The sequence below is a fragment of the Falco rusticolus genome, chromosome 1 (genome assembly GCF_015220075.1).
Source record: "Falco rusticolus isolate bFalRus1 chromosome 1, bFalRus1.pri, whole genome shotgun sequence".
In the NCBI taxonomy this organism is placed as follows: Eukaryota; Metazoa; Chordata; class Aves; order Falconiformes; family Falconidae; genus Falco; species Falco rusticolus.
In genome coordinates, this window is record NC_051187.1 from 30,116,678 (window position 1) to 30,131,203 (window position 14,526).

A 14,526-nucleotide genomic window follows, 5' to 3' on the forward strand; every position below is an offset into this window, starting at 1 on the left:
GCCCCTCAGGGATGCAGCCACAGTTGCTGTGTTGCCTTGGACCTGGGCACAAGGTGATGCACCTGCACAGGAGCCTCGGGCCTTTCTGTGTGGTTGGGGGGGGGGTGCCTGCCCGCAGAAGTGTGGGAACCACTGCTTGTGACAGGGCGAGAACTGGAATTTTTTCTGCTTCGGCATCCCCAGTTGAACCAGCCAGTTTAAGGATAATGCCAGTGAAACCCAATGCTCCATACGCTGTTACATTTTTGAATTTACATGCTGTCCTTTGGGCACTGTGTGTCCAGGGGGATTCTCAGGGCCATCAGCATCCAGCCCCACACCATATAGACCCCCTCAGGCTGCAGCTTCCAGCTGGTGCCCATCCCTCAGCACTCCATCCTGCCGTCTGCAGGATTTGCCACCAGCTGCTGTTTCCCTGGATGCATTCCCACATCGGACACATGCAAACTCTGGCTGCAGTGCTTTCTCCTGTTTGCAAGCACTACTTGGGAACAGCTTCACTTTATCAACTGAGATCACTTGAGGGACTGCTGATCCCTTCCCTGGGTACCACCGTGCTGTCAGCCAAGCTGTGAGTCCCACCTCAGTCTCACATCCAGGCTCCCCTGTATCTCATAGCTCAGGTGTGTTTGCGTGGAGGACCAGAGCATCCTTGGTGCCCCCAGTGTGCTGTGTCTGTGAAAACAGAGCTGGGGTTGAGCTTCCAGCAGGGTGAGCTCTGCTAGGGCTCGCTGCTGTGGACATGCTGGACGTGGAGGTATGTGGGTGTGCCAGGGTCACCTCATCCCTTGCAGCAGCACCGCCTTAGTCTGGCCTCTGGATGATCACAGGATGGCTCCATGGATTACCAGCAGGCCCGTGGCCAGCCATGCTGGAAGCCTCTCCATGTCCCGAATCCCTCCTCCCGTCCCTGCTCGTGATGCCTCCTGTTTGCAGCTGAAATAACTAATTGCCAAGATGGACCGAAAAAGAACAAAACAAGCAAACCGGCTCCAGGCCTTTGGTAGAGGAGAATCCTCATTGCTAATTAGCCTTAAAATGTGACACTCCAAACAGCCAGCCTTGCCCACAAATGACGCAAAGGCTAATTACTTGGTCTTTAATGGCTGGGCCATGCCTGGCTAATGGGGCTGGAAGAATCCACACCCAGCTCCTGCATCCTGCTGTGCACGGTGGTTTCTGTGTCATCACCGTGGGTGATACGGAGCTCGGGGCATAAATACAGCAGGATTTCAGGGCTCTCACAAAGCTCATTTTAAGAGGTTGGTACTTAGGAGCTGTGAGGAGGACCAAGGGAGTCCTGCCCCAGCTCTTGCCAGGGTCCCGATGTGCAGGTAGCTGAGCTGCCTGGCATGCTGCAGCTTCTGGCCTGGGTTTTTCAGGTGAACCAGAGTTGCGTCATCTATGATTGTGACCCAGAACTGGCCTCTTGCTGAGACCATGAAAACCTGATGCAACCTTGTGTTCAGCCCTGATGGCAGGAGGAAACAGCCAGGCACTGCAAGGCCGGCAGGCTGCAGGTCTGAACTATTTTAGCTATCAAAACATAACCATGAGGAAGAGGCTGACTTGATTTGCTTCTGGGCAGGGTTTCGGGTCTCTCCATTGAGAGCCTATCGCTAGCCTGCTCCCAGGGGGGCTGTGTTTTGCTGGTGAAGGAGGAGGAATGGCTGTGGTACGCCTTTATCCCACTTGGGCATCGAGGTCCTGTCATGCTGGGCAATGTGAGAACGCAGCATCCATCCCTCCTCATGGGAGCATGGCCTGGCCCGTGGAAAACACTGGATTGTGTGTGCATTGCCCCTGACCCTGCATTAGCATCATTGATAACGTGGCCTTGAAACCCCTGTTGCTTGGTCACCCCTTGGTTTGTGCTGCGTACAGCATGACGAGACAGCTCCAGCTCTGCCCTGATCCCAGCCTGGCTGAGCAGCCCAGCTGCTTTGCTTTTCCTTTTTTCCTTTTTTTTTTTTTTTTTTTTTTTTTTTTTGTTGTTGTTGTTGTTCCCCTAGCATTTCTGGTTTCTTTTTTTCTTATTTATTCACGTATCTTGGGGGAATCTCCCTTGGTGTCTGTGTTGTATCTGGCGGGTAAGTTTTACCCTTCAAGATGCTTGATGGTGGAAAGGTTGCAGCTGCCCCTGGGGTAGAGACTAGGGACCCCCAATAAGCGCCCGAGAATTGTGCTGCCTTTGCTGTCCGTGCTCCCATGTCCCCTCCAACGCAGACTGTCACCCACAAAAGCCTCATGCTGGCTAGATGAGGTCCCCTCGCTCTGGTAACTGGTTACAGTGACAGGGTTCTTGCAGTGCTACCCAAACCAGGTGGCAGTCCTGTATCACAAAAGGCACCAGTGTGTGGGTGACAGCACCACGTTCTGCTGCCGTGGCTGGAGCCGGTCAGACCCTCAGCGCCCTGACCCTGAGTTTGGCAGTGGGGCTGAGCAGCACAGGAGGAGAGAGCTCAGCCAGCAGCACCAGGGGAATCGCCAGCAGGACCGGAGGCACCACGCTGCTCAGCGTCTCCCGCCTGCATTACACCCACACCACAGCTCACCCACCTTTTGCCTCCGGTCGGTTTCCCCAGGGCAAAGATCCGTCAGCTCCTGGGAGCTGGCAGAGCTGCACGTGCCGCATGGGGCGGGGCTGGCCTGGCCGTGGCTCACCAGGGCAGTGCCCGTGCTGGTGGCAGCCTCTCCGCTGGGGCCAGCGCTGTGTCTCAGCCCTGGCACAAAGCCATCGCTCGCCGGGCTCCCTACGCTTTGGTGAGACCCCAGTTAACTATCCTCCTGCCAGCAGGAGCACCTCCTGCCAAGGGCTTGCTGGCCTTCGATGTTTCCCACGAGCTCGGCGAAGGGATGCGTTGAAGGAGGCATCTCTCTGCCTGGGCACAGCTCCCCCTCGGTGAGCGATGCACCCTCCCGGGCTGCTGGAGCAGTGGGCGAGCCTGCTGACAGCTCCTCCGCTTGCTGGGCAGGAGACGGCGTTCCTCAGAGCCACTGTGCCGCTGGGGATCTCTTGAGCAACTCGGTGACCTGGCAGCTCTGTGCTTCCTCCTGGGGTTTGGGTTTCCCTTCCCATCCTTTGCAGCTGCTTCCGACAGCGCAGCTGGGCTTGGGGTCCTGCTCAGCGGCAGAGTCAGCCCCCGCCGTGCTACAGGGTGCTTCTGCACGGCCATCGACGGCGATTCCTCACCCTTCCCTTGTCAAATCCTGTGGCCTTGGCCAGGCACGCGGCTGGCCTCTGTGCCTGTCCTGCTGATGCATGGGGTGGCCATGGCATCAAGCAGGGTGACAGGCAGCTGTCAGGCACTGCCCGCCCCTCTGCCCTGTCCCACCCCATGATGAACATCTGTGCGTTGAAGCTCCCAACTAGCCCGGCCCCACTGGGCTAAATTTGAAGTTCCTGTCTTTCTGGGAAGCTGAGCAGCAGACAAATATTTTCTCAACCCCCTGAGTCCCTTGAGGAGCTGGGCCTCGCTGCTCCAGGCATGTGGGGCACGGCAGCCCAGCGGTGAGGGAGGTCAGAGCTGGCACCCATACTAACCCTCTCCCTCTTGCTCCCACAGGTTCATGCAGCATCCGAAGAACTTCGGCCTGATCGCCTCATTTCTGGACAGGAAGGTAAGCCTCGCTGCCTGGCGTTAACCTGCCTCGCACCCTCTCGTTTCATCTCCCTTCGGTGCTGAAGCAGCCAGGGGATGCTGGGCACCTGCAGGCGGGGGGGTGGTTCAGAGCCCTAGGGATGGTCCAGACGCCTCCCGGCTCCCTGCAGAGACAGGGACTGAGTCAGCTGCGGAGAGCCAGGGAGCGCAGAGCCGCAGGATGTGCAAACGCATCCAGCCTGGCGCAGAGGCGTTGCAGCCCACCCCATGGTCTGCCTGGGGGAGCTGCTTCCCAGCATCTCCCGCGCTCCCACAGGCATTCTGCACCAGCCAGGCTGTCGCACGGGGGGTGGGTGGGTGCCCGGCTGCCCAGCACAAAGCAGAGGGGTCCCTTCTTTGCTCAAGGAGGGCGATCCTGAGGGTGGCCCGAGTCCCAGTTCATCCAGCAGTTCAGGTTCGTGTCATGTAAACGCACACAGCTCCCCTCAGTGTTTGGGAATAGTTTGCTTGCAGGAGGGCCTGACCTTTCCCAAGCCTCTGTTGTGCTTCCTGGACTTTGCCTTTTTGGTGTTATTTGGGCTGATGGAAGAAAGGTTTGGAACAGAGATCTGAAGGAAGAGTGAGCCTCTAGTCCCATTCTGAGCAAGGCCAGGTACCTTCTGTGGGACAGGCCACCCGGGCAGATCCTGGACAGACCCAACCTGGAAAGGCAGCAATGGTCCACAGGCTCTCTTGAGCAGAAAACATGTGAGAGCTGCTGCTTCTCTGGTCCCTGCAGTTAGTTGCATCCTCTGCCTGTCTCGTGCTGTGTTTCATCCACACAGCATCCACTCGCTCTGGGGGAACCATTCTGTTTTCAGGGGGGCAGCCTGCAGCAGCCTAAATTATTCTGGGATTCTGCATCACTCGGGTTGGGGCTGTAACTTCCAGGACCTTGACTTCCCTGTCCAAAGCAGCCAGCAAGCAAAGGCCAGCGGCAACCTCATGCTGCTGCTGTTGTCGTAAGATACCAGGCTCTTTGCAGCCTTTCCCACTTGTTAAAGCCGAAAGCGGTGCGACTTGGATGATGCTCACAATCCAGTCTGTGTTCCAAGCTGTAAAATGTCTTCTAATTTTATTTGTACTCATTTGTAAATCAGGCTGTAATTATGATACAGAACACATCCATTATCCTGTTGGAGAGAGATGCAAAGTATGGCTCAATGTAATGAATTAATAGATTTTTAAATTGCATTATAAAAAAATAGTGATCTTAGCCCTTGGAACAGATGACTGTAAGTTTTTGTGTTCGCGTGAGTGTGTGTAATCAGGGCTAGATTAGAAAGAGATCCAATTAACACTTTAAAGTTGCAATCTGTTTTTGCAAATGGTTCCACTCTGCACACAGGGATGTAGGGAGAGCCCAGCCCCCGTGCTGCACCGCTGTGAGCATGCAGCGGCACCCCGCTCCTGGGCGCTCTCAGGCATGATGGGTCTGTGGGATTATGTCTGTTCATGCAACCACCTGTCCTGTATGTGAAGGTGTAGCCCCAGACCAGTTTTCAGGTGGCCACCCAGTTCAGCCAAGGACTTTTCCCAGCGTGGCACGCTCTGTGCTGTTCAGGAGCAGACTGTGTCCCAGCCACGGCTCCCTGTTTTCCTACCGTGTCTGATCTGGGATGGTGCTTGTGGAGCTGACTGCTGGAGTTGGAGCTGGGATGGCAGCTCCTGAGCACTGGGATCCCTGTCCACGAGAAAGTCACGTGCACTCAAGCCAGCAAGCTTAACAGCTGGAAATAAAACTAGCCGACAGCCGTGTGGCAGGTTGTGCCTTGCGTCACCGCAACAGAGGGTGGCAGGCGGCTCTCCTTCCTCTGCCTTTAGTTGCCACAGTCATCTGGGGTCAGCCCTTCCCCTGCTTTGCTGCCAGCGTGGGGTGCTCTCTTCTCTGCACCCCCATCTCCATCGACGCACCTGCGGGCTGGCCCAGATTTGTCCCTTGGAGGAGCTGAGCCTTTTGACTGGGACAATACGCATTGTCCCCCTCTTCCAGATCCACTTCCAGGCTTTGGGAGGGAGGTGCGGGGAAGCCAGTTTGGGCTGTGGATCTTCAGAAGCAGCAGGAGACCTGGTGGTGGCAGGGCCTGAACGGCTCCTGGGAGCCTGTGCGTCAGCGGTGCAAGGGACTGGCACCTCCCATTCCCTGACTTGCCTGTGTCGTTGCAGACAGTGGCAGACTGTGTCCTGTACTACTACCTGACCAAGAAGAATGAGAATTACAAGAACCTTGTAAGAAGGAATTACCGGCGGCGTGGGAAGAGCCAGGTAAGAGCTGGAGGCGCACCTGGAAGTGTCGTCCCTCGGGCTGAGCAAGGAGCTGTAGTGCTTGCAGTGCTTTGCGCTCGCAGCTTCCCGGCAGCACTTTCCCTGAGCACCCCAAATGCTTCTTCCCCCTCCCCACCCCCACCCTCCTCAGATGGAGATCTTGCTTGCAGACTGTGATGGGGCTGTGGTTTTGCGCTGTGTAGCTTTTCAGAACATGCTGTTTTCTGGCAGCTGATATTTGTCCGCCCCTGTGCCAAGGTCACGGTAGCTTTAAAAAAATCAAACAACAAACCTAAGATGCTCAACAAAGGGGATGGAGTGAGTCCAGAAAACCTGGTCCGCCCGTCAGGAGTAGCGCAGGGTTGCCCATGCAGCCTGTGGCTCGGTGCAAGAGCTGAGTGGGGCCTGTTTCTCTCTTCCCTCTCCTGGGAAGCTGGGTGAGGGTGCTCCTGCCTTGCAGAGCCTGTCCAAGGCTGTTCCTGCGGGCGCAGGCACGGGAGGAGACCGGCTTGGGTGGGAGCGACTTCTGGTGACCACCTGAGAAGAGGCATATAAACCTGTCTGAAGTGCTGCAGGGTGTCTGGGGTCCCCGCCGGAGCTGGCAGATTTGGCACTGAAGCTAGAGGAGACCCTTAAGCCTTTGGTTAAGGGCCAGGCAGGTACCTAGGGCACCGTGGGGTGGCTGAGGTAGGTGACTGAATCAACCCTCGCCGTTACCGTGGCCAAGATGCAAATCTGGACGTGGCCATGGTGGTGGTGCTGCTGATACCGTGATACCTGGGTACCCAGATAAGCACTAAACTTGTGGGCAGGTACCAAAGGTCCTGCTGGTGGATCCCCAGGTCCACAAAGTGAACAATTATCCATGTCATGAGGAGAGTGAGGTGACCGCAAAGGGAGTATCTCTCCAGATAACGTGGGGATAGGGATGGAAAAACTGGCCTGGCCCGTGGCACCGCTGACATCAGCAGCTCCTCACGCTGCATGGCCATAAAAAGCAGCGCTCGGGTCTGGATCCTGATGGAGAGACAGATAGGTAGCCTCGCTCCAATTTGATTTCTGCAGCATTAAGACATCAGAATAGCTAGCACATGACGAATGTCATGGATGGGGCCCAATTTTCCCTTCTTTTTTTTCAGAGACATTAGAGATGGATAAAGCCCTATTAGATTATCCAGTCCCTCTCCCAGCAAACACAGGGTGGTTCCCTCCAGTACATTTTTATAGTGTTTACCATGGTCTGTTTTGTTAGATCACAGCAACTAGAACATGAGGCCACATTTGTTTCTTGTTAGCGGTGGAGACATTTAGCACGGCTCATTCTGGTTTCAATGTTAAGTTGAGCAAGTGTGGAGGGAGAGAGGCAATCTAACGCTTGGCACCTACCTTCCTGCCCCAGCAGCCACAGACCTGCCCATCCTGCACCCAGCAGGTACTATTTGTGGTTTGGTTTTTAAAAGTCTCCAAAGCATTGCTAGCTGCAGAATTTCCCACCACGTTTTCCTTTGCTTATGAGTCTGGTCCAGCTTGGGCAGTGGAGGTTGTGTGCTGCTGTTTGGAGCCTTGTTCAGTTCCAGCCTTTGGAAGCAGGGACTTGCTGCGCTGACCAGAGTAAAAGGCAGGACTGTTTTTGCAAGTAGGAGCTGGTAATATTTATAAATCATTAAGAGGGAGGCTGCCAGACACGGAAGGGCACGGATTGCATCTCCACTGGGGCAGATGTCGACCAGAACATGGATTTTGAAAGAAGAGCCAGATCCGGGAGTCTGGGGGGAAGGGGAAGCAGTGGATATTTCCCATTACTGTTGGATGCTCAGGTGGAAGGTGGGATGTTCAGACAAGCTTCAAGAGCCAAGGGGTGGCTGCACAAATAGCGGTAGGAGAGAGGTGCAGAACAAGAGTTGCTGCATATGATCCAGCCTGAAAGAGCTCTCCCCCAGAGGTCTCAGGGGGTCTTGAGACGCACGCTTTGTGCTGGGGTATACCTCCAGTATTTCTGTATGTCGCTTGCATCCATGTCCTGTGAGGCTGCGTGCAGAGGAGCGCTGGAAGAACTGGTGTGCAGGCTTGGGAAGGATGTGCTGCTGCGGAGGGAGGCAGTGCTGGGGAGAGAGTTGGTTTAGGGTGGCATTTTAAGGTAATGAAGGGAGGAACGCGTCGTTAAAATCCTGCCAGAAGCTGGCGGGAGAGGTGAAGCATCTCCCTTGCACCCCTTCACGGAGCCGGGGTCTCCCCTGAGCATGGTGCCGATGGGACCGCTTCCACGGGCCAGGCTGGGTCAGCACAGGCTGCACAGACAAGCACGGGACAGGTCCGGTACTGGCTGGGATTTTTGCTTGGTGAGTCTCTTTTCGGAAGCTGCTCAAATTCTGCCTCTGCATGCAGGTGTGCTCCTTTGGGAGGAACTGGTCTGGGAGGCTCAGCCGTGGCGCTCTGCCGCTCTGCTTGTTCTCAGGGGGTCCTGGGTTGTTTTTAACCCTGTGCAGGTCCCTCAACCTGTTGCCCATGTGCCCTCGCAAAGAGTCGGAGCTGTGGCTGGGGACGGGCGGTGCTGGGCTGCCCCTGTGCTGGGGGCTCTGCCTCACTTACCCAGTCTCAGCCACCAGTGGTGGTGATGGGGTGAAGGGTGGGAGACATGGTGGGACAGTGCAGGGACGGGCGTCATGCAGGGGAGAGACGGGGCTGCGCACACACTGGGAGACGTGGCGCCGCGTTCCCAGCACTGCCCATGCTCTGAGCACGGATTTTCCTGCTGGTAAGGGTTCAAGCAGTTAAAAAGCCAAAAGTGAGATTTAATTGATGGAGAGGAGAGGTCGCCTTTTGTGTCGGATGAGAGGAGCGAATGAGGTCTGATACAAACAGCATTTCAAGTGGCCCTATGCTGTTTTCTCGCTCTTTTTCTCACGGAGGGGTTGGTGGTCTTATTTGCTCTTGGAGGCTGCAGGGAGCTTGAGAGTAAAGTGGAGATAATTACACGTAGAAATAAAGCTGCTCTGGTGTCAAGATTATCATTGTGGCCTACTTATTAAAAGTCCATTAAAAAATAAGAATCCCACTGCTCCCTGGCTGATGGTCCCCTGGCAAAGGATATTCCTCATAAAGCTGCTACTTATTGCTAAAAATCTCCTGCCAAGACTGGGGACTCCACATGATTCTGCTTCCAGTTGGTCAGAAAATCAAGCAGCCGCCTGCTCCAAGGCAGGGCGCACGGTCCCGGCACACCGCCTTCATCAGTGCTGATGAATGAAAGGCGTACGCATCTGATGGATCATTATGCATAATACTGAGGCTCCTGAGATGAAGGTCCTTGCTAAAATAATCCTCTGTGTTCAGGTTTGGAAAATGCCATTTAACCCTGCAAGGGGGAGGGGGGAATCAATGGGAAGAGGAATAACTTTCAAGTGTGTCATTTCTCGCTGGAGAAAAAATTAAAAAAAAAGTTTGTGTCGTGGTAAAACAATCTGATCCAATATTCAGTGTACAGTAATAAGCATTAATTTGCATGAGCTTGTAATGAAAGGCCCTTGCACGGATGTGTCGCTGGGGGGGCTGTTGCAGTTGCTCTTCAGGGTATTTCAAAGAGCATCTCTCTGTGAACATCCCTAGTTCTGTAGCAGGGAGCACCAAAAATGAAGCTAGGCAATTAGCGCCATGTGCAAGCTGTTCAGCCAGGCTGTGGTAGCGCAAGTGTTGGGCTGAAGCGGTGCTGGAAGAGAAGTGATGCTATTTCAACATAATTATTCTGTGTGGAGTGCGGGGTTTTTATTCCAGAATAGGTTTGCTTTGATTTTGGAGTAGTGTTACCCACATGGCAGTGGAGCGGCCACGGTATGCCAGTTACAATTCCTGCGGTGGTGCCGGTAGATTCCTGGGGAGAAGCCGTGGGGCTCCCACGCGGTGCAGGGATGGGAAGGCGGGTGGCCATCCCAGCAGGCAAAGCTGCCGATGCTCTCGATGCTCTCGCTGGCCGTGGCGATGGGCAGCCAGAGGAGCCGCCTGCCCGCCGTGGGGATGACTCAGAGGTGGATGAAGTCATACGCCGCGGTGGATGGACGCAGCCCACAGGACGTGCCGTCATGCCGGTCCCCCTCGGCGCTGCTGTCAGACAGCACTCGAGTATTCCCCAGCGCAAAGGCCCCGTGGGGTGGTGCTGATGCTTGTGAGGACTCGCTTGGTGGCACCTGGGGGGATCGGAGCTGCCTGGACCCCCCCTTCCTCCTCTGGAGAGCGGTGCCAGGGCTGTGGAGGCAGGGCGGGGGCTGCGGCGTGACCTGGCCAGGCAGCCGGTGCGATCCCCTGCCAGGGCCGACAGCCTTTCCCAGGCCCACCCTCTTCCCTTGCCCCCTGCCAAAACCCAAATCGAATTATTCGTCCCGCCAGCTGTCCCGCCCTCCCCAAACACAAACCATTCCCCTCGCCGGCACGGATAAACAGCCCCAGCCTGGATTTTTATAAACAAGCCCGTGACTTTTCTCACAGAAGCACCATTGCAGTCGGCGGGGGCTGTGGGGGCTTGGGCTGCCGGACAGCCGCTGCCTGCCCCCGGCCCCACAGCTCCTTGCAGCCCGTCCCGGCCACCCCGCAGCCTCGCCGTGCTGTCACCTCTCCCCCCGCTGCCAGAATCGGGTCTGGAGCTCAGCAAACTGCTTCTTCCATGGCAAACTGCGCCTGTGCCCCCGCTCCGCTAACCACAGGGGCTAACAAGATGAATGATACTTCTTTCTGGGAAGCATTCAATTTTCATCAATCTGGGGAGTGGCTTCTTGTTAGCGACAAAGGATTTGACAATTTCTCTTTCAGATGTGCGGAGATACTTGTCATATCCTGGTTTAATAATGCAGCACATCATACGGAAACAGCCCTGGATGTGGGCAGTGAACTTGGCTGCCACAAATACCAATAAATTATTCTGTAAGCATTTAAGCCTGTGCTGACTGGAGCACTGTATTTTAAAGAGGACTGAAATTATCTGCGGAGCAGGCAGGGGCAGTCCGTAAGGGAGCAGTTTGCCTGGCTGAATGATGCCTGGGATGTCGGTGCTGGGGCATGGGCTCATCGTCTGCTGATGGGATGTTGGTGCGAGCCCTGCTCGCTGTCCTGTCCCTCAGCTCTGCCCCATCCTGCCGTCGCATATGGGCTGGGCCGGGACAGCTGGGACACAAAATGATGGAACTTGGCTCATTTTCTGGCCAGGTCTGCAGTGTGACAGCACTGCTGGTGGCTGGAGTAACCTGCCCGGCCAGGCTGAGGCCACAAGACCCATAGAAGTTGTCAAACTTGGCCAGACCCCATGGTCCTGGTCCTGCTTGAGTGCAGCCTCATGGGGAGAAAAGACTTGCAGAGCGTTTATCCCTTGGGTGCTCATGTATGTGCAGTTCGGTACAGGCTCTCACTCTAAATCTATCTCCTTGTAGCCAAAAACAATCCAGACAAAAGCAGCTAACCCCCAGAATCCTCCAAAGTGGTCCAAAACCATCTTCATGGAAAGCAGCAGGCTTCCCGTGAGCATGGAGGGTGTTTGGAGGCAGCAGGTCCTGCTCAGCAGCTGATGGAATACAACCTGCAAAGAAACCAGTTCCTATCAGGGAAAGTGGTTGTTTCTGGGAAAACACCCATCTCTCATGCTTTTCCTACAGCTCAGCGTAGCTTGGGCCCTTCCCAGTTCACAGGGCAGCCTGACAGCAGTGCTGGGGACATCACGGGTGAAGGCTGGGGGTCTGCAGCCTGTCCCGTACTTTGCTGCATGCTCTCTACCAGGCCCTGCATTCGTCTCCATGCCTTGAAATGGGAACATCTCCTGCCCTCACCGGGATGCTTTGATTGCCCAGTACCAAATATGTGGACGGGGCTGGTAAGGGGCTGTCACCCAGTGGCCGGTGCTGTGCTGTCACAGGTGAGGTTGAGCATTGGGGTGCCGGCGCAGAGGAGGTGGGTTAGGTGTGAGAGCCTGTGGCGTTCCAGCTATCAGTCCTGCAACCCTCCATTAGTGCCTGCTCTTTCAGGCTAGGAGGCTCCCCCAGGCTGTCCCGGTAAGGTGCATCATGCCCGTTCCCCCATATCGAGGGTGTTGCGGCTTTCCCGCAGCCCTGCCACCCTTCCAGGCAGGGCAGTTGGGCAAACACAATGGAAACTTGCATTCCTGAAATCCCAGTTGCAGTTTTGGGGGTGATTAAACGGGAACGATGTGGCCATATTTGGGAAAAGAATCGAAGGATGCAGTGCTGCAGGAGGATGGCTGCTCGGTCCCTGGGTCCCAGCACGGCCTCACAGGCTGCTGGCAGCACAAGGGACAGCAGGGAGAGCTGCGGGCTTGGAGCGGGACGGCCACCGACAGGCAGGGATGTGCAGCTCCTTCCCTCCAGGGTAGTGCTGGCATGGGCTGCTGATGGACCACTTGGTGACGGACCCTTGGGCCACCACAGCCAGGCTCTTCCGTGCAGCTTGACCGCGTCTGTGGTTAGCCATAATAAAACAGTCACTTAAAAGTGACGTGGAACCCCCCCATCCGCTTGGTCCCAGAGTTCAGGCTCGTGTTTCTCCAGCAGCAGGTTGATGTGTCCTCCTGGCGAGTGCTCCACCGCACCTGTACCCACGTGAGTACTGCTCAGGATGGGGGTTTGGGATCCAGGTCCCAACTGGGGGACCTGCAGCAGCTTTGCAGCAGGACGGGAAGTGGTAGAAGCAGTTGGATTTTAGGATGAGTTATCTGTTGTGATCCAGGTTTGACTGGGAATAGACAGGAAATAGGTCACATCGTTGCTAAGTTGCTTTTAAAAAGCAACTAACGCAAGTACAGCTGCAAATCCTGGAGAAAGCTGTTTCTGCGAAGATACAGGGCTTGCTTTGCCCTCAGCGCATCTGTGGTGTGCACGGATGCTGCTCTGCATCCCATGAGCTGCCGACCCGACACCTTCCTTTGTTGGCAGGGCTTGAGGGCGTCGGCATGTGGCCAGGGGGCTGTGAGCAGGGGGGAGTGGGGTAAAGCAAACCACAAGGAAGAGAAAACACATGTTCCCTGCCTGGGACAGAGTGGGGACTCATCTCCACCACTTCCAAATGTTACGCTCTCTTCCCCTCGGGTCATTTTCCCTTCACGAGCAATCAAATCACTTTTTTAAAAACTCAGCAGCAACCCAGAAAAGAAACATTTCCTCTTATGGAAAAGCCCTCAGTGATTTAAGCAGGGATCCGAGCAAGCAGGGTCCTGTAAAAACCACTTCTGTGCTTTGCTGAGATGGAGTGAGTGGTGGGAAGGCACCAGCGCCAGCTGGGCTGGGCTGAGCTGCACAGGGGCCACTGCCAGGAAGAGCCCTGTGCCCAGCAGGCTCCCGAGATGTGCCCACGCTGCGGTGGGTGCACTGGCCATGGCTGTGCTGTGGCCTGGCGAGTGGTGCTGCAGCATCTGGCACCTGCGGTCCCGCAGCCAGCCCCTCTCCTTGTCCCCCACATGCTGCTTGTCCCCTGGACCAGCAGCCTGGGAGGTGGCACGGGGCTTTCCTGTGGCACGGCAGAGCAGCCCAGCTGTTGGCTGCCAGCACTTTGCTGCCGGCACTGGCTGTGTTTTGTGGCCTGTGGTGCCGGAGAGCTGGCGAGTGTGCATGGGGCCTGTTCTGTGCCTCCTGGGATGCTGGGCATGGCCCTGGTGCTGTCAGTCTCTGCCATGTCATGATTGCTGTCTTGCAGAGTTTGTTGTTTCCCGGTGGAGGAGCAGCACAGCTCCGGGCCATCGTGGTCGGAGCTGAACCAAGCAAGCCCCATGCTCCCTATCATTGTTATCAAATCTGAGCCCAGCCCTTTGATTTTTCGACTTGCTTCTGCAGCCAACAGCATCAAGCCCAGCCCCGGGATGCGAGCAATCAAAGCTAAGTCGCCGGCAGACATTCCTCTTCCTCTCCTTGTTGTTTTGGCAGCGGCTTGTTTTGCTTTGTGGTTTCTCCCATGAGCAGAGGGTGCCATGCGCGGTCGTGAGAAGCCAGGCTGCGTGGCGGTGGGTGGCAGCAAGGGCTGAGGCGTTCCAGACCACTGGATCGGAGGCTCCAGGCCCTGGGAAGTCAGTTCTGTGATACAGATGTGTAATTTTAAGCCATCCTCCCCACGCTCTGTATCCAGCCTGCCTCCGAGGTATGGGGAGGGAGATGCGTGGAGCAGCATCTGTGGTGGCTGCTTTGCATCAGGGCTCAGCAGTGGGTGCCTCTACCGCTGCTGCAGCCTTGGCGAGCGGGGAAGGATGCTCTGTGGGAGACCGTGGGCAGTGGGGTAGCTAAAGAGGAGGCTGGTGCTGCGGGCACTTGGAAGCTGAGTCCCTGCCCTGGCTGTCGCTGGTGTGACCGGCCAGAGGGAGAGTTTGAAAGCAGGTGGAAGGATGGATGTGGGTGGTGGAGAGGGGCCAGGATGTTCCCAAGCCACAGCTGCATGGTGCCACCCTGCTCCTGGCAGATGCTCTGTGCAGCATCCCACAAGGCTGGGGAGCAGCGTGGGAGCCAGGTGCTGAGCCCGGCTGGTGGTGCTGCAAAAAGCGCAGTGCCAACTGCCCCGTGGTGCCGGTCCCGGCCCCCGCAGCATGCTTGGGCAATGCCAGCAGGCAGCTGTGCACACAGGGCCATGGCAGGCGTGCTGGGGC

General features: G+C 56.3%; 1 protein-coding gene across 9 annotated transcripts in view; it reads left to right on the top strand.

Annotated features, from left to right (window-relative positions):
* Window positions 1–14,526, top strand: part of NCOR2 (nuclear receptor corepressor 2) — a 253,577-nt gene that overhangs the window by 169,398 nt on the left and 69,653 nt on the right. For all 9 annotated transcript variants that reach the window (XM_037375337.1, XM_037375342.1, XM_037375343.1 and 6 more), the window contains exons 13-14: window positions 3,567–3,621; window positions 5,808–5,906. In XM_037375337.1, the coding sequence (XP_037231234.1) occupies window positions 3,567–3,621; window positions 5,808–5,906 (154 nt within the window). The remainder of the gene's footprint in view (window positions 1–3,566; window positions 3,622–5,807; window positions 5,907–14,526) is intronic.